At 54.0% G+C, this 22,418-nt stretch overlaps 1 protein-coding gene and 1 long non-coding RNA gene across 5 annotated transcripts in view; both read left to right on the forward strand.

Annotated features, from left to right (window-relative positions):
* EPHB2 (EPH receptor B2) overlaps window positions 1-22,418 on the forward strand; it is a 115,744-nt gene that overhangs the window by 39,605 nt on the left and 53,721 nt on the right. For all 4 annotated transcript variants that reach the window (XM_038166708.2, XM_038166709.2, XM_027443044.3 and 1 more), the window contains exon 3: window positions 3,880-4,564. In XM_038166708.2, coding sequence (XP_038022636.1) covers window positions 3,880-4,564 — 685 coding nt within the window. The remainder of the gene's footprint in view (window positions 1-3,879; window positions 4,565-22,418) is intronic.
* LOC106015534 (uncharacterized) lies at window positions 9,670-14,832 on the forward strand. Its single transcript, XR_011804597.1, has 3 exons — window positions 9,670-10,155; window positions 12,762-12,894; window positions 13,153-14,832. It is a non-coding gene; the product is annotated as an uncharacterized lncRNA (long non-coding RNA).

A 22,418-nucleotide genomic window follows, 5' to 3' on the forward strand; every position in this document is an offset into this window, starting at 1 on the left:
TTTTAGTTTCTGGTAGCTTTCTTTCTACTTCCCCAGACTATCCCATGTTCAAGAAGGGCAGTTCTCACCTCACAGCATCAGGCTCACGTGATGTTGGAGGACTTAAACTCGCTGTGAAGCTGCCCTGTAGTCAGTTAAAGAGGAGGGAGAAGGAGGAGGAGGAATGAAACGCGAAGGCCACCATCATTTGTCCCCAGAATCTCACGTGTTATCTTATTGCTCATCACCTGCCGCAGGACAGGATCAGGGCATTGGCCTGAGAGGTTGCACACTTAGCAATATGGCCCTGGGGTAACATGGACCCAGACACGGCTGTTAAGAACACCCAGCAACTCACAGCAGGACCTTTGCTAGCTCGGTGTTGATTCTCTCCACTTTACTGTCACCAGGAATCCCCTGGGCCCCATCCCAAGGCCACCCAGGACAAGCTCCTTCAAACCAGAGCTTGGCCAAGGCAGCGTGTCTCTGCACGTATGGAAGAGGCCCCGGCCACCTCTGTCTCTCAGAGGATTTGTGTGGGGCACTGAGATGCTTGGAGCATCCCTCCCCTCTCTGCCCGCGGTGGCTGGGAGCAGCTTGGGGCCGTGGTGCCTGACACCCACTGGCTGCCTCCAGCCAGCGCTGGGCTGAAGGTGAGGCTGGCAAGGGACCCTCGCAGCACCCCGAGCCAAGCTGTGCCCCCTCACACAGCGTTGTGCTCACCCTTGGGTCTGGCAGCTGAAGCCGAATTCCCTTCCCCACGCATGCTGAAGGCTCAGCACCCAGCCTCGGCCGGGGCCAGATGAAGACATTCCTTTGGGCCTCACCCCGGGGCTGACAGCCCTCTCCCGGAGCCAGCTTGGCAGAAGAAAAGAAACGGATGAGAAAAGCCTCTGTGGAGGAGATTAAACCCTGCGAGAGAGCGGCCTCCTCGGTCTGCCTGGCCGACCCGCGGTGCCGGGGCGCGGGGGGCTTTCGGCACCGGTCCCCCATCACCATGATAAAGCCCCGCACCCGCCTGCCAGCCCGACCGCCCCACCAGCTCCAGCCCGGCCGCCGAGGGGGGATGACGGGCACACAATGGGCAGGAGCAGAGGTCAAGTCTTTTTCTCTCCTCGCCCAGCCTTTCTTGTTTGCGGTTTTTCCATATGTAAAGCACGCCTTGCTTCCAGCTCGCCAGCCCCGCGGTAATGAGGCCTGGGCCTGCTGGAAGCCGTCTCTCCGTATTATTGTGCTGCCTTCTTCTTTTGAGTTCCCGGCATGTTAATTAGAGAGCGAGGAGAAAGGGAGAAGCTTCTAATTAAGCGATGAGGGGCTGATGCACAGGGGTGACTTTCTCTCCCAGCTGGGAGAAGGGAGCTCGGGAGCGGGGCGTTGCGGGATCGGCTCGGCCAGCGGTGCCAGCGGCCCCACACAGCCCCTGCTCGCCGTGCTGGGCACCTTGAGCTGACCCTGGGCATCCTGCTCGGTCCCTCATCCCTCCTGGGAGCCTCTTAGGAAGAAGGCTTTCGGAAAGCCCAGCATGGTGCTGGTGCTGCTGGTGGGGTCACCTCCTGCCCCCATGGATGATGCAGCTTCAGCAAGGACGGGTGCAACCAGGGTCACCTGGAAGAAGCCCCTGATTGCTGCTCTGTTTAGTATTTTATTTCTGATTATTAGTAGGCTAAAAGTAGCTTTTTTAATTATTATTAGTTTTTTTTTCCCTTGCTGTGGAGCTCCTGTGCTGTTCGTAGCTCTCCCTTTGCCCTGCCTCCACCATCCACCGTGAGCCTCAGGCTGCAGAGACGCCTTCCACCACCTGCGCCTCCTGCCTCACGGTGCTGAGCTCCTCAAGGCTGTGTCCTGAGCCCTCCCTGGGGCCATGCAGGAAGGAATGAGGGACAGGTCAGGTGCTGGGCATCCCTGAGCCCAGGTACTGTCATCCCTGGTGGCTGATGTGCTGGTTTGGAGTGGTCCAGGCAAGGCAGAGCCAAGTCAGAGGCAGGGCAGGGGAAGTAATTGTTTTCTTATGTCTTGCCCTTGGTCCTTTCACCCCAGCAGTGCCCTAAAAAGCAGAGAGATCCTGCATTTTTCCACTAGCATGCCAAATTTGTTACTGGAAAACAAAGCAAAGGCTCCCCCTGCATTTTGAGAGGATGCTCTCCTCCCCTCCCTCCCCACAACGGGAGCAGATTTGCAGCCATGGCCAATCAGCAATGGTTGGAGCTGTTTAGGGATCTTCCCTGACAGCCTTCTGTTCAGCTGTTAGCCTTGATGTGCAAAAAGCAATCTGTCTCTCATCTCGGGAGCCTCTCTCTGCAGTCCTGAGTGCCCTTGTGAAGCTGTTTGCTGGCCACAGGGCGGGGATATGGGGACGGCTCTGCTCCCGCAGGGCTTTTACTGCAGCCCTTGGTCCTGGCACGGGTGCTGGATCCGAGCACCAGGAGCATCAGCTCTGTGCTGCTGTCCTGCCCTGGGTGCTGCAGTGCTGCCAGGGCAGGGCTGTGCCATGCACGGTGAATTTCGGTGGGAAACAGCTCGGTTTCCACCTGAGCAGGTTTATGGACAAGTTCACGGGGAGCTGCTCCAGCTGGCTGGGGTTGTGTCACTTTAGCTGGACCCCAATCCCTATGGTGGTTGGGCCCTTGCTCACCCTTGCTGCCATGGAGCCTTGCCAAACCCAGGACAGAAAGGGATTTTCCTCCTCCCTTCTCCTTCCCTGGGTCACCTCTCTGGTGCAATCTGCCCAGGGTGTTCAGCAGCACGGTTTGGTGGGGTCCTCAGTGACAGGAATCCTGCTGGATCCCAGCGGGTAAATCCCATCTCTGACCCGCTCTGAAGTGTCTCCCCGTCCTACAAAGGATGGAGACAGCAACACGCCCTGAAGGACTAGACAAAAGGGCAGAGACCTGGACATGGCCAGCCAGGAGTGGGTGCAGGTAAGGGTGGTGGTGTAGCTGCCCTGAGCAGAGCTGGTTGCTGCTGTTAGTCAGCTGGGAGGAGCTGGGCTGACCTTCCCATGGGGAAACCCGAGATTATTTGCAGGGAAAATACACTGACTGTGAGCTGTGTTGCTGGGAAGGATGCTACTGCAGGGCCACAAGCCGTGCGACATGCCACAGGCTCACTTTTAAGACAGAGGGCACTCCGGCTGGGGGCTGGCCCCTGTGTCACACCAAAAAAAGTTGGTCCTTGTAGGATGAGGGCCACCAGAGGGATCAAACCCAGCACGTCCCCCGTTCTGGATACATGGCGAGGTCAGGCAGGCTCCCGTAAACCTTCCCGCTGGCTGCTGGCCAGTCTCTTACTGCACATCCTGAACCGTGGGCTTGGTCGAGGAGGCAGGGTGGGATCCCACGGATGGTGAAGCGCTGGAGGGGGCCCTGAGCTGCCCTTTCCATCCCCAGTCCCCGGGGGGATGCTGAGGGGTTTTGCCAGCCCGCTGGCTGCCTGCACCTTGCGCCGTGCTCCAGCTGCAGCCTGGAGGAGGTTTTGCAGTCACGTTGCGAACTCCTGAGAAAGCAGAGTCTGTCTGCCACGTTTGTAACCGTAGCGGCACCGGGGGGAATACATCTGCTAAAGGCATCGTGTTACTTTGCCGGGAGGCTCTGCAGTTGTGAGGCCTCTGCAGCGCCGCGCAGCCGCTCGGGGGGAGCCCCTGCTAAAGCCATTACCGCTGCCGGCGCGGTGCGTGGCCCCACCGTGCCCCGACGCACCCAGGCCATGTGTGGGGACGTTTTACCCAAAATGGTTGGGATTGGGATTGACACCAGCATGGGCACGGTGTGGCACAGCTCGTACGGGGCCAGTGTGCCCGCTCAGCGTGCGAGGGGACTGGGAAGAGGCAAAGCAGGTGGGAGCCCCATTTAATCCCGTGTCTCTCGGTGCCGTGCAGCCCACTGACTTTCTTTCTGTCCGCAGTGGGAAGAGGTGAGTGGATACGACGAGAACATGAACACAATCCGCACCTACCAGGTGTGCAACGTCTTTGAATCCAGCCAGAACAACTGGCTCCGGACCAAGTACATCCGGAGGCGAGGAGCACACCGCATCCACGTGGAGATGAAATTTTCCGTCCGGGACTGCAGCAGCATCCCTAACGTCCCAGGCTCCTGTAAGGAGACTTTTAATCTCTACTACTACGAATCAGACTTTGACTCTGCCACCAAGACTTTTCCCAACTGGATGGAAAACCCTTGGATGAAGGTAGATACAATTGCTGCCGACGAGAGCTTCTCACAGGTGGACTTAGGTGGGCGGGTGATGAAGATCAACACCGAGGTGCGCAGCTTTGGGCCCGTCTCCAAAAACGGTTTCTACCTGGCCTTCCAGGACTATGGAGGCTGCATGTCTTTGATCGCAGTGCGCGTCTTCTACCGCAAGTGTCCCCGTGTGATCCAGAACGGGGCTGTCTTCCAAGAAACTCTTTCAGGAGCGGAGAGCACCTCCCTGGTGGCGGCTCGGGGGACGTGCATCACCAACGCGGAGGAGGTGGATGTGCCCATCAAGCTGTACTGCAACGGGGACGGCGAGTGGCTGGTGCCCATCGGCCGCTGCATGTGCAGGGCAGGCTACGAGTCGGTGGAAAACGGGACCGTCTGCAGAGGTAACTGCTTCTCTTCTTGCTTCAGGTGCTCATTTTGCTGCCGCGGTGGGCTCTGCTGATGTTGGTGCTTGGGATTTGCAGCCGTGGTCTGCAGGGAGCGGGGCTCATCCATCCCTTGCAGAGGCTCTTAGAGAGACGTGTGTTCAGCTATGGTGCATGTGCCACTGAGCTGTGCCTCTGGTCTGCAGCCCCCAAAATTCTGGGGCTAGAATGGAAGAGGGAGCAAGAGGAGGTGTTGAGGGTCTGCAGGAGAGGGAGGTTCCTCCCTGGTTGCACAGAAACAGGTACGGGGCCTCGCAGGAGGAACTGGTTGAGTTTCAGTTTACATCCTGTGGCTCGGTGTGGGCTGAAGTGCTCCTGGGGTAAGGGGAGCAGGGCTCCAGGCACCCAAACATCGCGCAGTGTGAAGGACCTGGTTCCCTGCAGCATTCTGCTGGGGAGGTGCATACGGCCTAGGACTGGATGTGTTCATGGGGTGCTGGTGGCCAGGCTCACCTCTGCAGGCTGAGCATCGCCAAACCTGGCTCCCGAGCTCCCTCCGTAGCCAGAGGTTCCTCCTGGGAAGGGGTGCAGGACATCCACCGTGTCCTTCTAAGAGGAGGGCTCTGCTTTGATGGAAATTGGGTCATGGGCACCGAGGATGGGTGAGAAGAAAGTAGCCAAAACGATGTGCTTAGCAGTGTGCTGGGTGGGTGTGCTCCGAGCTGCTGGAGTTAGGAAGACGGGGAAGTGGGAGAGCTGCAGAAAAGGAGCAAGAAAGCAAAGCAGAACAAACCGTGGCGTTTGGCAAACCAATTCTTTCTTCCCTGTCCCAGCCAAACATCAAAATCCCATTACAGTTTTGATAGCATCGGCACACTGAGCAGAGCTGGAATTTCTCTGAGATCAATTATAGATACGTCAGCAGGCGGTGCAGAGCCTCAGGTGCTGTGCAGGGAAGGAGCTGCAGGAAGGGATGGGTTGCAGCTCCAAGCAAGCACGGGGAAGGTGCTGGTAGTGGGGAGATGGCCACGCCAGAGAGGGGGAGAGTCTCTGGCAGCATTTGGCTGGGCCTGCAGGATGAATAGTCACAGCGGTCCCTCTGCCATAGGACTAAAGGCTGAGTCTGGGGAGGGCATGAGGAGAAATTCAAAAATCTGGGAGTGATTTCGCAGTAGTTACTTGTTGAGGCCAAAGGTTCAGAAGTGAAGCCCTTCACGGACATCTTCATTTTGCTACGTGGCTTCTCCTAGGAATGCTCACCTGGAGGACAGAGCTCCTCCACTGCTGGCCTGCTCGTGTCAAGCTACAGGTCCTGACGTGCTGGGGCATCCTTTAATATCCTTGCTTTAAACCCCTGTCACGGGGGCACTGCGCAGCTATTCCCACCAAGCTAAGAGGTGATCAAGTGCCCTCCAGCTGTAGCAGGGACGGTGCTGGGGACGGGGAGCACTGCTGCAATGTGAAAAGGGAGCCTCGATAATCCCAGCCTCAGGGGGAGGCTGGGTGCTTTGCTGTGCCCAAGGGAAGCACTCACAGCAACACAAGAAAGCCAAAATGATTCAAGTGAGCTTTTCCATCTCAGCCCTTTTTTATTATCATGATTTTTTGCCCAAGCAGCCCCAGCCCTGCGCAACGCTTTGCTCCGATGCAGTTTCAGTTTCTGAGCTCGTGCTGCTCCTTCAAAGCAGCTCCCCAGCCGTGGAGCCAGCCCAGCCACGGGGCTGTCCCTCTGAAGGCAGCAGGGTGCCCGGCTCCTCCATCGCAGCGTCCCCTTCTGCAGCCTGGTGCAGCAGCCGGGGGCCGAGCTGGAGGGAGCGAGCAGGAGAAAAGCCGGGTTCTCCGCTTTGTCTGTGCAGCAGCAGCAGGATTTTGGGAGGTCCGGTACCTCGGCAGCTGTTTCTCCAGCCGGTGCTGGCGTGCGCGTGGCCCCACGCTCCCCGCTGTCATTAATCACCTGGTGGCCGGCAGCCTGCCCTTGCCGTGGGGCAGCCGCCTGTGGGGCTGCGAGCGGGGCTGGAGGGGGCCCTGGGGGTCCTGCGGGATCGGAGCATTTCCTCCAATTCCCCCACCAGCCCCAGACAGAAAAGCTGGGGTGAGCGGGGGGCAGGAGCGGAGCCGTCCCGTAGAAGTGGTGGGACACAGCCGTAGCATTCCCGTCCTCTTCCAGATCCTGGTGAGGCAGTGAGCGGGCTGGGGAGCGGGCTGATGACCCCATCTGGGTCAATAGGGCTGTCCTGCCCTGCTCCACGGGGTGAGGACCCACGGGGCTGCAGCCCTGTGACCCTGCCCTGCTCCCATCACATCCCGGTGCCAGCACCCACAGTGTGAGCCGTCTGGCTCGGGGGGGAGCCCGCTGATACATGTGGCCGGCAGGTTTCCTTGTGTTTTCAGGGGCGGGAGGGAATCTGGGCCCTTTTCCAGCAGCAAAACAAAAGCAAATCCGAGCTGGCTTTCGGCGCGAAGTGCTCTCACACGGCTCAGTAGCCCGAGCGGGACGTGGCAAGGAGCCTGGGGGATGCGGCCCACTCGTGTGCTGCCTTTGGGTCTCGGTGGAAAAGGGCGCCCCGAGCAGCGGGCAGCCTGTCCCCATGCAGCTGCAAGGAGCTGGAAGGAGCTGCTCATTTTCTCCACCGGGCTTTTCATCCGGCCAACACAGCGCAAACCGGCTCGCAGCAGCAGCAGCAGCAGCAGCAGCGGCATACACGAGGGATATTTATGGGGGAAGTTCATGCATCTAACAGCTTAAGCTCCTTTAAGCTCGCAGCCCCAGCACAAAAGGATTTGGGGGCAGTTAACAATTCGGCGTGGTTAAGAGATTTTCATTTCGCTGGGCCTTGCTCGCCGATCCCGCAGGGCCCTGCCGGGGCTGCCTGGCCCTGCCGAGCATCGCCCCGGCTCCGTCCCGCGGCGTGGGGCTCATGCATGCTCCTGCCCTCACCACCCCCGTGCCCGTCCCTGCACACTCAGCCCCGTCCTCCTGCCTCCCTGCTTCACCTTCCCCTGCTCTCCGCCTGCCTTTTTTTTCCTCCATCTCCCTGTTCTTTGTCTGGCGGCCTCCCCCCTCCTCCCCCGCCTGTCCCTCCCAAGCAGCATATTAAGCGCATTTCTGTCTCTGCCTCCCTTATTCATTGGCTCTGCTCTGCAACAGAGGAGGCAGAGCCATTGTGCTCCCTGCTCTCTCTCCTCAGGCTGGACGGCAGCTGAACGCTCCCCGTGACGGTCTCTGCATGCTCAGGGATGGCAGCCACAGGCCGATCCTGGCCCTTGGGCCCTGCTGCCATCTCCAGCCTCTCTGCTCCTCCATCTTCCACTTTCACATGCCCGATAAAGTGGGCAGCCTCTTCTTTGTTGTATTTGTGTAGTATTGAGTGTGGGGAGCCTGAGCCTTGCCGTGGTGACGGGGTGGTTTTGGCCTGCAGGAACTGGTGGTGGTGCTCTCATGCTGTGAGGCACACGGCATCGCCCCTTAGGGCCACGGGCATTGCCCAGGAGAGGAGCTCAGGGCAACAGTGAGGTGGGGAGACTGGAGACGTGCTGAGGAGAGGAGAAACCTGGTCACCTAGGTGGTCTGTAGAAGATCTAGGTTGCCATCTGCCTTCTCCAGCTCAAGGTTGAGCAGTGGGCTTGGTCCTGCCGTGCTGCGTTGGGTTTTGGTGTGGGGCCAGGCCTGTGCTGACGGTTTGGAGGAGCGTGCTCGGAGGGGCAGCGTCTTCCTGATGTGCCGAGGAAGGGTATGTTCTTGCTGTCTTGTGATCACGTCCCATATGTACGTGATGTTTTGAAGATACGGGGCTATTTATGGCTCCGTGCCTGTTTCGGTTCTGGGCCTCAACTGATAATGCTGGACCCAGCCAATAAATTGCAAGGCCCTAGGGGTAATTAAGTTCTTACAGGAAGCATTCCTGGTTGAGCTAGAGCAGATACAGCCAATTGTGATGTAAATGTTTCCAGAGAAGGAGAATTACCCGTTAAATGCTTCCAGTGGTTGTTCCTGCTTCCCCCCCTTTACCCATCCCTCCCCCCTTACCAGTGCCCCCCAGTCCTGACTGTGCCTGGCCCCTGGACCCCAGGTCACGCATTCCCACAACTCTGCCTCCATCCCTCTAAGAGCAATCCTCCACCCCTCAATGCCACAGAGGATGGCACCTCCCTCCCTGCGATTTCCCTGTCCCTATTACCCCAGATTTGCTTTAACCCTCGTGGCAATGACTTTGCAGTGGGGTGTTCTGGCAGGATCCTCATCCTTCGTGGCAGGACCCCCAGCAGAGGAGCGGGGTGCCCTTGGTACTGCAATGCACACTGCTTGCTTGTGCCCAGCTCACCGAGGCACACGTGCATCCGTAACCCACCACCTTTACAACTTACCGCACCGCAACTCCCATGTCATCGGCTAAGTTTATTAGGAACACTTTGGGCTTTCTCCTGGGTCATTGATAAAAATGCTAAATAGCCCAGAGCCACGAATCAAATCTGTTGGCTCTAGTAGAAACAGACCTGCTCTCCGTGCATTCCCTGCTTAGATCTCAGACCGTAGCAGTATCAGCTAGCCAAGTTTTAATGCATTGAATATGTCCCACGGTGTCTGCAGACCCTCTGATTTCTGAATCAAAATATCGCGTGTTGCCGAGGGAAACGCTCTTCAGAAGTTTGGGTGCGTTGTGCTAACGCTGTTACCTCTCCAACCAATCTTGTAATTGCATCAAAAAACATACAAGGCTAATTTGCCTTAATCTGTTTCCCATATATGTTCATAGATTGGCACTGCTCTCACTACCTTCCTTTAATCCTTCACCGACCAAATCCCCCAGCTGGCACATCCTTATTTGACTGGTCCTGATGGTGCGGTGGCAGTCCTAAAATAGCCACGAGTGCCTCATTTAACAAATGGCTTTTTCCTACCTCTCTGAAGCATTGCACTATTTCACGGCATGTGGAAAGTGAACATTAGCTGTCAACTGGTTCATCAGCCAACTCTTTAAAAACTCTTAGGTAGATGCTATCCTGACACACTGATTTAACAATGTTTAACTTTAGTAGCTGCTATTTAACATCTTGAGTTACTGCTGGAATGGAAAGTATTTCACCATCATCCTATAAGATGATTACATCACCTGGCTTCTTCACAAGTACAAAACAGGAATTTGTCTGCCTTCTCTACAGGGCTGTTGACAATTTAAATGCTCCCAGCCTGCAGTGGCTCCATGTCATTGTGGATGCTGCTCTTTGGGCTTCTCCCTCTCCTCCCTTTCAGTCTGGGGAGCAGGAACCCATCTCTTTCCACCTCTTTGATTCCTCTCCCTCCTTCTTGCTGACCCCCCCCACGTTGTGAATCCAATTAGGGTTGTGGTGGGGCTCGCAGCTGCTCTGCATTAAATACACCGAGCCTGTTTGGTGCACCGTGGAGCCAGATGAGATGCCAGCCTGTTCTCTTTAAATTCCTGGCTTGTGTTTAGGTTTCTGGAGGTTGGAGCAGAACAAGAGGGTGTGAGATGAGGGGGCTGAGGCTTTTTTTTTTCCTGGTGGTCCCAAACTCCAGGAAATGCTGACCTGGCAGGGAGGAGCCCAGGTGGCCCAGGACAGAGGAAAGACAACGCTGCTGAAGGAAGCAGGTAGGCAACTCACTTGGAATAGGAAAAGCTGCTTCTGAGGGACTAGACTTCACCAGCCAGCAGCATGTAAAGGAAGTCAGAGGGAAGAAGAGGTGGGCAGAGACCTTCCACAAGAGGTCTTACTGCTCAGAGAAGGGGAACAGATTCGGTTTTCCAGCATATGAGCGTGAGCTTTGAAGGTTGGGATTGTTTCAGAGCACTCCTAGCCCTGTTGTGAAGGGGTATGGAAAGCCCCACGCTGAACCCCAGGGCCAGAAGGTTGGGTGCAGAGGCTGGAGCCCCTGCGTAACACGGGGGCTTCCGTGGCGCTCACATCTGTGCAGATAACAAAACTCCCCCCGATTTATTTTTACACATGAAGCAGCGTTTTGGATCTAATACCACATTCCTCTTCTTGCTACACCCATATGAGCTGGGAATAGCTGTGCTCACTCCTCTGGAAGGACCCAGGGGGAGAGCCTGATTTCTTCCTGCTTTCCCTCTCTCGCCCTCATAGACCTCAGATTTTTATTTTATTTTATTTTATTTTTTTCTGGGAATAGTGGTAAACATTAATAGGAACTGGAATAAACAGCTGGGATCCCAGCCCAGGCCTCCAGGATTTTAACTCATTACTAGCGTAAAGTGAAGGTGTTTTTACTGGTAGCCATTAGGTTTTAGTTTGGATCGAGGTGCAGGGAGATGTGGGAGGCAAGGAGGGCGTTTTCCTGAATTTAGAAGAGTGCTGGTTCTTCATTGTATGTAATCTGAGGAAAATTGGGAAAAAATGCTGCTTTTAAGGATGGTGTTCTTCATTTGAAAATTTTCTGAGTTGGGCCGAAACCAAGGGATTATTTTGAACGTTTAATTTTGGGAAATGCCTTCAGACATTCTCCCTGGAGAGAGCTGCCAATTTAAAGTCAGTGCGATGTCAGATGATCTTTCTATAAGAGCACGGTTATTTTATTTAATTTTAGCAATGCAAGGTAAAAAACTTACAGAAAATTTAATCTAGAAGCCATGATTAGCTTAATTAGCTCCAGGGAAACACTTTATTGTTCCCCATATGCCTTAGAAACATAGTATATCACTGGAAAGTATGCATAAAAGTCCCCATAAAGGTTAGGAAATGGAATCAAAGCATTTCACAGCTAACACGATGGCTGTGTTTATGTAGAACAAACAACATGTAATTAGTTTGGGCCAAAGTACACATTTTTGCACGCTGTACTTTTGGAAGGAGACCTGAGGCACGGTGACACTGACCAAGAATATGCAGACCTCGTGTGAGCGGGGGCTGTGATTTCAGGGAAAAGGGGTGCAAAGGACACGGTGCAAATGCCCTCATTTCTCGACATACATGTCTCGACATACATGAGGAATGAGTGGCAAAGAAAAGAAAAGGAAAAAAAAAAAAAACAAGCAAAAAAAAAAACACACTATAATGTTTGAAAGGTGTTATAAAGAGAACAAACAGGGAGGAAGGGCATAGCCCATCAGGCTGCAGGACCTGGCCACCAGGTGCTGTGGGGCAGGAGCCCAGAGTGCTGCCATGTGCTCTGGGTGAGCTGTGACTGCACTGCAAGCACATTTGCCAGCAGAAGAGTCTCTGAACCAGCACCTCAGACAGCTTCTGTGCTGGAAAGCATCAGCAGAAGTCCTTCCCCAAGCACAGGGAAGCTGCAGTGCCTGCATGGCTTGGGTGCTTTTCAGAGCCCAGCTTTGTTCCCAATGGTGCCCACAAGAGCACGTGGTGCTGCAGGTCAGCATCCTGCAGGCTTTAGCATTGTTCTGGAAGGAATTTGTGTTTAGGATGCTGTGGAAGATCCTGCATTAAGCAGTGGGAGTCATGGGTCAAACAGTCATTCTGTTTGGAGTGCTTGTGTCTGCCCCCAAAAATGGGGAAACTGCCCTTAATATGCAAAAAAAAAAAAAAAGGTAATTTATAGTCTTACATATGGAAAAGGAGGAAAAGGTATCGTGTGAGCAGGAAACTATAAGGCACAAGGTCGTTGAAAGCAGGGTGTAAAGGAGAGAGAAAACCCTACAGAGACCAGGAGCTGCCGGCTCAGTGCACTGTCCTCCTGCATCCAGAGAGCTTGTCCTTAGAAAGGTTCCCGACGTGGGGCCCTGGTGAACACCATGTGTTCTGCAGGTAGGTGACTCCTGCAAAACCTTTCCATATCTCTGAAACGAGGCCTTCAAAGACAGAGAGCTCTTCCTTGATTTGGTGGGTTGAAATGACATCTGCCAAGCTTCAGGTTACCATCATCCTGGGGTCCTTGGCAGTAAACTGCATCTTTGGACTTTGGAGAGCTTACATCTAATTTACCTTGAAGGTAAACTGGCGTGTTAGCTCTGCTCCTGGTGTCAAAAAGCCCATCCTCATGGCTCCAGCGAGCCAAAGGGGCTCTGACCCTTGCAGCCTTTGCAGAACAGAAAGCAGCTCTGAAGTTTTGTTTGCACCAAGTCAGTGCAACAAAATTTGTGCACTGCAGGGAGGCGTGGGGCTGCGGGGCAGTGAGGGATGCCCTCACGCTGCACCAGGCCCCACCAGCTGCAGGTGTCTGGGGCTTTATTCAGAAGCGCGTGATCCTGTGTCCAAGCACATCTCATTTTTCTGACAGGTGGAATAAATTTTCAGATGACTGCAATGCTTCGTCTAGGGCCAGAGGTGCAGGGCTGGGGAAGAGCACGAGGTGTGCGATACAACTGATGCTGTGAGATGCAACCGATGCTGTGGTTGGAGACAGATTGCTGGTGATTATTTAATGGTGCTGGGGGGTGGCTGGCATCCCCTGGCTGCAGTCACATCCAGCAGAGCCTGCTCGCCCCTCCAAGGGGTTCTGCAGAGGCAGACAGGGGTCAGTGGGGAGGAGGTGGGCCTGGAGGGGAGCATGCAGGGCAAATCCAGAATGCCCTTTGAGGCAGGGTCTGGTTCTTCATTAGATGGGCACTGATGGTTTTCAGGGATGACAAGCTCGCGCTTGCAAAGTCTTTTTTTTTTTCCACTTTGAGGCTATTGTCACATTCAGAGCTCATGGAGACCCTGTGGTCAAGAAGACAGTTTTCAAGTCTGAAACCAAAGCTAGCAATTTCTTTTCAAAACATTGTGATCCCAGAAGCACCGTGGTTGTTACACCCGCAGCTGTGACAGGAGACAGGAGTAGTGAAAATATATGGACACATGATAAAGGCTTTATTCATCTCAAACTATCAAAATGCCCAAACCCTCAAGATTATTGAGAATTAAAGTGCAGCCTGAAGTGGAGCCCATAAAATAGAGTAACATGGATGCTTTTCTCCCAATGGCAGTTCTTCCAGTCTGGATGGCATTTCAAAAGACCGTAGTGACTTCTGAAGAGGCTGTAGCAACAGATAATATTCGTCAAACAGCAAACAGCACCATCTATTAAATGCACTATATCTGCCTTTTTATGGCATCATCTCTCCAGGAGGCTTTCTGCAGAGACATGGAAATGGTCTGTGCAGCAACGTAGGCTTTCAGACACCAGCCAGTGGTTTCCATCACGCTGTTCCACCTCTCTCCCGGTCCTTCACGAGAGAAAATTGTGTCTTTTCTGTCCTGGACTGTGCAGAGCTCACAGATTCGGGCTGGTGCCCAGTGCAGTGGCCTGAAGTACCCACAGAATGAGCTTTCCTCTGTCCCCTTCTCTCTTCTCCTTTCCTTGTCCCTCCAGTCTTGCGCACAAGTGACCATTCTACAGACACGTATCACTGTGACCATGATCAAGAGCATTGCTTGGGCACATAACCTGCCTGTTTCTTCTAGTGCTGAAGCCTGCTGTCTTCCAAATGGCTCAGGAGCCTCCGGCACAGAGTTTGGTTTTCAGGGAGGTGCGATGAGGGAGGAGGTTACGCCTCAGGCTGAGCAGCCAGAGAGATGCTGGAGCTGCTCTCTTCTGCCAGCCATCACCTGGAGGATTCCTGGAGCAGAAGGCACGAAGGTTTCCTGTAGGGGAAGCACTAAAGCTTTAGGCCCTTCCTGGTAATGCTCTGTGGGGCAAGTAAAATTAATTCTGACCCTGTTGCTGTGTGTGTGCATCCCTCGTTAACAAGCCAGAAGCAGAAGATGTGGGGAAAACAGGAACAAGAGAAACACTTGGGGAACGGCTCACACCCGGATAAGCTTCTTGTTCACCTTTACCTGCTGTGCACCCCAATTATGGACTAAAAAATGCCTTCATTTACCACTGCATCGCCTTTGCAGAGCTACCCGCAGTCCAAAGCACGCCCTTCATGGTGCGTGGTGCCTCACCACCCTTCCTCTTGTTCAGAGGAGGTGACTGATGCCCTTGCTGTAATTTTCAGTCACCTTCACCAGCACAGTGGTTATGCCATTACTGTCGCCTCTGTCAGCTCAGACGTTGAGCCGTGCAGTAATGTTAGTGTTTTACTCTCAATTTACACCCTGGGAGTGGACCTGTGGCATTGACTGAGGAATAAGAGATGCGGTAGCTGTTGTAAGAAAAATGTCTCTGGACTTTCTCAAACATGATCTTCCATCTGGGGCTATGTGAATCCCAGCCTTCGGACCTGCAAGAGGTCTGGAAGTGGTAGGGCAGGCCACTTTGCCCTCTCTTATTGCTTACAACATTTCTTCTCATTTCTAAAGAGGATTAGGAGGCTGGAAGAGGAACTTTGTCATTGCCACCATGAGTATGGTTAATTTGCAAACAGAGTGAGAAACCTAAGTGTATGTATCTACAGGACAGCCTATAATTAGAAATGGTCTTTTTTCTTTTTTTTTGCTTCTGGAAAGGTTTCTGCTGTCTGGCTCAGATGGAACCGATCCCAGTTTGTTTTTGTTTCTCTTGAATTAGAGCACGGCTGCTCTTTCCAGGATTTCCCAGGCGAAAATGTATGCATGAGGACCGCGCATGGTTCTTCGTCGTGGATATGTCAAGCCGAATACACAGGCACTTCACACGCAGTCCGTGCACACTTTGATGACTTTGGGGTTCACTTGGCCCTCCAGACCTTATCAGGAGCCCTGGCAGGGATTTGCCCGTACTGCTCATATGTTCCTATGGAAACCAGAACCAGGATCTCCTGCGTGCTGCAGTGCTGGAGGGGCAAAAGCAAACATGGGTGGGAGGGAAGAAACCAGCGGGGTCGTGGGCAATGTGTGCCCTCCCTTGGCACCCTCAGCGGTGTGCTGAAGCGCCCTGAGAGTGGGAGAGAGGGAAGGAGGCAATTTCAATAGCCTGAGCTTGCCTGCAGCATCCCCGCAGCTCAGAGCGGCCAGGAGCAAGGTGGCAGCTCAACAGGCATGCACAGCCGGCAGCTTGTGGGTGTGAGGTCTGCTTAGCCCAAGGTAAGCTTGCAGGGTGCTGGATGCAGCACAACAATAGCACTGCCCACCTGTGTAGCTTGCTAACGAGCAGGTTTAATTACCCTGGGAGGAGCTGTAGTGGTATTCTTGTGCTTGGTCCGTAGCCTCTGCCGCACCGCCCTGCGCATCGCAGCTTCCCTGGGGAGGGGGCTCCTTCAGGCAGCTGCTGGCTCCTGACACAGCCACGGATCTCAGATGTCCTGCACCGTTCAGGAGCTGTGGTCCCAGAGATTTCTCCCTTTTGTGCCCGGTGGGTTTGTGGCACTGCCCTGGCCGCATGCTGGCACCAGCACATCCGCACCCTTTGGTCGGTGTGCCCACGTCCCCGCTGTCCCGCGCCGCATTTCAACCTGCGGGCCTGGTGGTGGCTGCATCAGTGATGAGTGCTGGAGCTGCTAGCAGGCTGGGAACGTCTTTTGTCAAAGCTTGAGATGCCTCCAACCTCCTTTAATTAAAGACAATTACTGCTTTCAGCCCCTCTTCACAGCTCAGCTGGGTTGTTTGCAAACACACAGCTGCGGGAGGCTTTGTGCCCCTCTCCGAGTCCCGCTTCCCTGGAGACGCGCGGAGGTTTCCTTATTATCGGCATTACGGCTAGAGCAGCTGAAGAGGGGGGGCACCCCAGGCTCCCAGGCATCCAGGGTGTGTGGAGGTGCCTGCAGAAAAGCTTGCACGGCCTCCACAGGGCAGCCTGGAGCAGCACTGCCTGTCCACGTCCAGCCTTTCCTGCAAAACCTCCCGCGGGGTAAAGCGGCACGCGGCGCTGTGGGTCGCAGCGAGTGGCTTCTGCCAGAGGTGTGAAGAGAAACGAAGGACGGGTGAATGACAGACGGGGGAGGCATCTGAGCTGCAGTGAAGGTGGCTTTTGCTCCAGCTTCAGAGACAGGGCTGATCGGACCACGGTTGTGAGCGCTGAGTATCTGCTTTTACACAGCGCTCTGCTGAGTTAGCCGCGACTCTGCAGCCTCATCTCAAGAGGCTGCTTTGCCTCCCTGCAGGAACTGCACCAGGCGGGCCAGATTTGTGCTTTCTTGACTGAACTGTGCTCAGAAAAAAAAAATCCGAAACCTCCTGCAACCAATAACCCCTGTTTCTGTGCTTGAATAACTCAGAGGCAGCCAAGTGGAGCTTAACCAAACTTTCCAAAACAGTCAGGGCTGGCTCAAGAACAAGCAGCATCCACTGCAGTCCTCGGGGATGCTGTTTCCAAAAATATGAGCCTCAGCACAGTGGCTGTGCGTGAAGCTGTCTCGTAGCCCTGGCTCTCCTATGGCTCGAGCATTGCTCTGCAGAGAAGCATCCAACCCCAGATGCCGCGGCCAAGGCCACGGCTTCTCCGTTTTCAGGTGCTAATGGTCTCCTCTGGGAGGAATCGGAGCAGGAGTTCCTAGCAGGCAGGCCACTGCACGCCTTTGAAGCATTTCGTTGTTAAATCCATCGCTGGGGCCTGAATGGTAAGTGCTCAGCATTCAGGCTCAGGGGAGCCAAGATCCTTTTTGAGCTACTAACAGCCTGACACTGCTCTGTCTTCTCGGATTCATTTTGCAGCTCTGATTCCCTGGTGAGCACTAATCACTGGGCTGAGCATGAAGGGAAACATACCCCACAAATGGGAAGCCCAGAAGCTATTTCCCCTTAAACAGCCTCTCTGTGTACATCTTTGATCTGTTTTGGGGTGGTTTCTTATTCAATAGAAGGCTCTTGAAAGCCAGCAGGAGAAATGGTGCTGAAGAGGTAGAGCAGCCTCCTAGAACAGGTTTAATGCACGTGCAGGCCCCGTGCTGTGGATTTAGGATGGATGAGGGGAGATGTACGGAGTCAGATGCCTGTTGCACGTCCAAAGGTCAGGGCTGCAGAGCCAGCATGGACTTTCTTACACTCCTGTAGCTGCCGCATTCACGTCTGCGAGGTGATGGAGTTGCAGGTTCACAATCCATGGGTCCGTAGTGCTACACCGTGCCGTGGTTCCTCCTGCTGGCATGGGAGACTGTGGCTGTCCTGAGCCCACGGTCTGTGGCTCAGCAGAGCCAGGCACCTCATTTGGCAGCGCCTCTCCTTTCTATTCCAGCAGCTAATGTTGTTAACTTGGTTCAAAAAATGATATTTTTGGGGGTAGCAGAGCAGGAGGCCGTGCTGGATGGTGGTCTAGAGGTGGGCATCCTTCAGGCTGCATCCCCTTGGTCTGCACATCCAGGAGGGTGGTGCGAGGGGTGCTGTGTGCTCAGCTGTGTGGTGAGCAGAGCTTTCCAGAAATGTCCTGGTGTTTATCAGTCTGTCAGCATCTGCACAGCTCTGATGGTAAGAGCAGCAAGGTGTGGACGGAGGGCTGCTGCCTCCCAGCTTCTGGCATGCTGGTGGTATTGTCGGTGCCGGTGGTGTCTCGTGGCAGTAAGTTATGCAATTTAATTATGCACCGTGTTAAAAAATACATCCTTTGTTTTATGCATGAGGGATTTTCTTTTATTTTTTTTTTGGGACTCTGCATTCTTATATTTTAAAAAATTGAAAGCAATCATTTCTCATTCATGTCTGCTATATTACTGATGGCTTTGTGTGCCTCCCCGAGTCGGCTCTTTTCAAACGGAAGGTCCTGATTTGATAGACTCACCATATGGAAGCTGCTCCGTATCCCTAATCATTTTTATCATCTACCTCATGACCTTGTCTAAGGGTGACCACCACTGCAAACGCTGTTCAAAATGTGGCTCCATGCAGCAGCTTAATAGCATTCCTGTTTTGTACCGGGTTCCTTTCTTAATAATTCCTTACATTTTCTCTTTTTTTTTTTTTTTTCTCTTTTTGATGATGGATGAGCTTTGAACTGGTGTTTTCAGAGAATTATCTCTGGTGCTGCCGAGATCTCCTCCCTGCATGTTAATAGCTAATTTAGTGCCCATCATTGTGTTTGTATAATTAGGGCTCTTTTTTACCCAAGTGCATTAGTTTCCTTTTGTCACCGCTGAATTTCAATTGCCATATTATTGCCCAGTCACTCAGCACCCACCCTTGGAGGGTGGTAAACCTGGCTCTTTTGGGGATGTCAGGGGACAATGCCGCGTCACCCTTCGCTCCCTGCTGCAGCCTGCAGGTGGGTGTCCTGCTCAGGGTGCTGGGAGGGGGCTCTTTGTCCTGCCACCCCAGTGAGCAACATCCTCAGCATCCTTGTTCCTGCCCAATGCTGAGGTTATGTGTGCTGGGGGGGACGTTACCCATTCATTAAGCGGTGGCTGATCACCTTTGGCTGGAGCTTGGCACAAGGAGACTTCAGTGAGGTGGAAGGAGCGGAAAGGATCTAATTGCAGCTATAGCTCTTTGCAGGACAATTAAAAGAAGATGGAGCCAAGGCCCCGGTAGTGGTGCCAGATGTATGAGAAGGGACAAGCACCACAAGCTGTAGCTTGAGAGGCTCGGAGTGGACTTTGGGAAAAGCAAAGAGAGTTCCCAAGAGAGGTTGAAGGTCACCATCTGTGGGGACTTGCAGGACTTGGCTGCGCACAGCCACAGCTGCCCTGGTTTATGTTTGGGCATAAACCAAACCCTTGGGTGAGCCCAAGGCTGACCCAGAGACCTCGGAGGTCTCTTCCCACCAGCCCTGCCAAGACACCCTGAAAAATCCTTCTTCGTGACGTGCAGCACTGCCACTGCACGCCAGCTGCAGCCTGCTGCCAGCTCGCCCCAGCAACACCCTGTGACAGCTGGGTCTGCTCTCCGTGGCTCAAGGGGGAGATGAGAAATAAACCTGCACAGAAACACAAACAGGGTCCTGAGAGCCCTGAAAAACGCCCTTCCACCAGAGACTTGAAAGAGCTCAATATGCTCAGCTTCTCAGAAAGAAAATGAAGAGGGGAGATGATTACCAAAAGGAAATACCAGACTCTAAAGTGCTTTTTAATCTAGCAGGGAAAGGTATAACAAGAACTGGTAGGGTTAAAGTGGAGCTAGACAAATTAAAAAATTAGGCATGTGTTTCTAAGTGATTAACCACTAGAGCAAGCTAATGAGAAAAGAGGGACTTCTCCGTGTTTTGGAGGATGTAAAACAAGATGGTTCATTTTCTGGGCACTTGGCCTTAGCCAAAGACAAGCGAACAGGTTCAGCAAAGCACAGCGAGATGAAGCTCGGGAGCTCAGCTGGGCAGAGCTTATGGTTCCCAGGATGCAGAGCCCCCAGATTTGTGCCAATCCATGGAAATATCAGTCGGTGCAGGGGTTTGAGAAGACCCACCACGTGTCTGTGTCCGTGAGAGCTGCAGGGGGATCGGCGTGCAGGCAGTGCCCAGAGCCGTTCCTGCACCTCCTGTCCACTGCCAGCACCGTGGGTGGACTCAGTAGGAGAGCTGTTTCCTTAGACTGCATGAGCCACAGGGCTCCTTTGGATGTGTTATCCATTGTGTTTTCCCCCAAGCCAAGCCCACAGCATCTGCCAGAGCACCTCTGAGGGTTTGCAGCCTCACCACAGTGGCAGAGAGGCTCCCACCATGGCAGGGACCCCTGAAAACCCCCCTGCAACCTCCCCTGCTGCTGCTGCATCGTGTTCGCTCCCATTGAGCTCCACTCCTGCTGCCCTGCGGTCCCCAAAACAATTTTCCTCCTGCAGGTGAGGCCCAGGGCCAGGGCTCCATGGGGTGTGATGAACCTGGCCGATCACCTCCTGGATGAGCTCGGGGGCAGAGACCAACAGCTCCCGATGAGCCCCGGGCTCAGCCTCGCACGCCTTGCACGCTCGAGCTCCCGGTGAGCCACCAACCCGCGGCGGAGGAGCGCGGCTCGTCGAGGCTGAGCTGCTTTCATTAACTAGATTAGCTGCTTTAATCTGCTGAAAGTGAGAAGCAGTCGGTCCTGCTTGAGGAGGCCACGGAGGGGTTTTTTTGGTGAGAGGTAAGGGCAAGCTGCGGGGCCACGGTGCAGGCAGCTGGGAGCCAGCTGGCTGCAGAGGGACTGGCTCCCGCTGGCCTCCGCTGCCCTTCCTGCGTGCCCTTTGTGTGTGCAGATCTACCCCCTTCTCCTCCCACCTGTTCTCCACCCCTTTTCTTTGTACGGATGGAAGAGTGTGCAAGGGATTAGGCTGTTTCTGTGCCGGCCCCGAATCGATCGCCCCGTTGCAGATGCACGTGACCGTGCATACACACTTAGCCCGGACGTGTTTGCATACACGCACAGCCACCCTCCGTTTTTTTGCACTGAACAAAGAAACGTGGCAGCAAAGGAGTTTGCAGGCCTGAAAAGGAGGCTGTGGGAACGAGCCTGGCCTCCTGGCCCTCGCCAGCAGTGCAACGACCCTTCTGCAGTGCTGTGGGATAGCCAGCGCCCATCCCTGACCCCGTAGCTCTGGAGTCTGTCAGGCATCACCACTCCTGCTCTCCAGCGTCCCAGCAGCCTGGGCTCAGCCCCCCTGGTGTCCCCCCCAAGCTCTGTTCTGCCCAGCAAAGCCAGGAGACCTTCCCTTCCAGGGCTCCTCACTGAGCCAGAGCACCAGGAGAGGTCTCCAGGCCTGGTTTAAACAGCTCAAGTGACAGAATCTCTCCCTTGCTGGATTAATTATTTCAACCCCTCTGCCAAAAAAAAAAAGAAAAAGAAAAAGAAAAAAAATGCTTTCTCATCTGGCTGCATTTGTCCAGCTCCAGCAAGTGACTGTGCTGGCGGTGTGTGCCACCATCCTCTGTGCACACACGCAGCTCCTGTCCCCTGGCCATGCAGGGCTCTGCCAGGAGCGATGTTTTTGTGCCTTGACTCTGTCCCAAACTGGAGACAAAACTTTATACCACATACACCATAATACAGGACGCTTGAGGCTGGTGGACCAAGTATGCTCCATCACAAAGGACGAAAACTCCTCGCTGCATTTCTCTCCAGCTACATATAAAAAATCATCTTTCCTACGTTTCTTTGCTTTTTGTGCCCTGCTGTTACCCCTGCGCAGAGCAGGGGGTGACTCGCCCAAGGATACAAAGAGTCAGGGGCAAAGTTGGGATGCTGAAGTTGAAATCCCAGCCCTGGGTTTTAGCCACTCCACCTGCTGCCTCCACTCTGCATCAGTGCTTTTTATTTCTTGGTGCACTCCGGCTTTTTGCCCAAGGAGAAAAGGATCATGCAAATGATTTGCCCCAAAGGATTTGTGGAAGCTGTTTAAGCCGGCAAATGCTGCCTTCTCCCCAGCTGTGCCATGCAACTCAGTATGCTCATGAATTTTCCCCTCCCCTAAGTGCAGGAAGGGGCTGACAGATGTTAACACACGATCAGGGTCTCAGGAGAGAGGAATTAAAGCCACACTGGACCCTTCGAAGACACACATTAGTGTCAGAAATTTCTAATCAATCAGCTCAGAGCCTCCTGGGGTCAGAAGCCTCTTTGAAACTCAAATGGGGAATGGCTCCTAATGGGTTTTATTTTCATTGCTATAAATTGATTAGCGTTAAGATAAACAAGTTTTGTTTCCTTCTGAAAGCTCTAAATATGCTCTGGGGGAGGAGAACCAGCGGCGTCTGATTGCTTCCCATTAGGACGTCTTCACTTAGCTCCTACCCCAGCACCAGTTCGCACCAGACATGAGACCCTTTTTTTCCGAAGAGCTGGCTAAAGGTGATGAATGCATCACACAAAGAGGCTTCGGCACTGCTGGAGCAGGATGCAGGGTAACGTAGAAGGCAGGAGCACCCTCGTTGTTTCTTCCAGGTTGAGATGTGAAACACAGCTTGACCCTGGAGGGAAGGAGCTCGTATTTGCGTGGTGGAAAGTGTCGCTGTGTTTGGGGAGCTTGGAGGCTGGATGGCTGCATGTTTTCGGAGCTGCCTGGCAGCTGCGATGCATTCGGGAGACACTTTGTGTGGATCAATGCTCTGCTGTCACAGAGTTTACCCTGCAGGGTAGACGAAGCCATCTGCAGTTGTGCTGAGGAGCTGGGGAACGAAGGGGGATCGGGTGCACAGGAC

Source organism: Anas platyrhynchos, chromosome 22 (assembly GCF_047663525.1).
Source record: "Anas platyrhynchos isolate ZD024472 breed Pekin duck chromosome 22, IASCAAS_PekinDuck_T2T, whole genome shotgun sequence".
Lineage (NCBI taxonomy): Eukaryota > Metazoa > Chordata > Aves > Anseriformes > Anatidae > Anas > Anas platyrhynchos.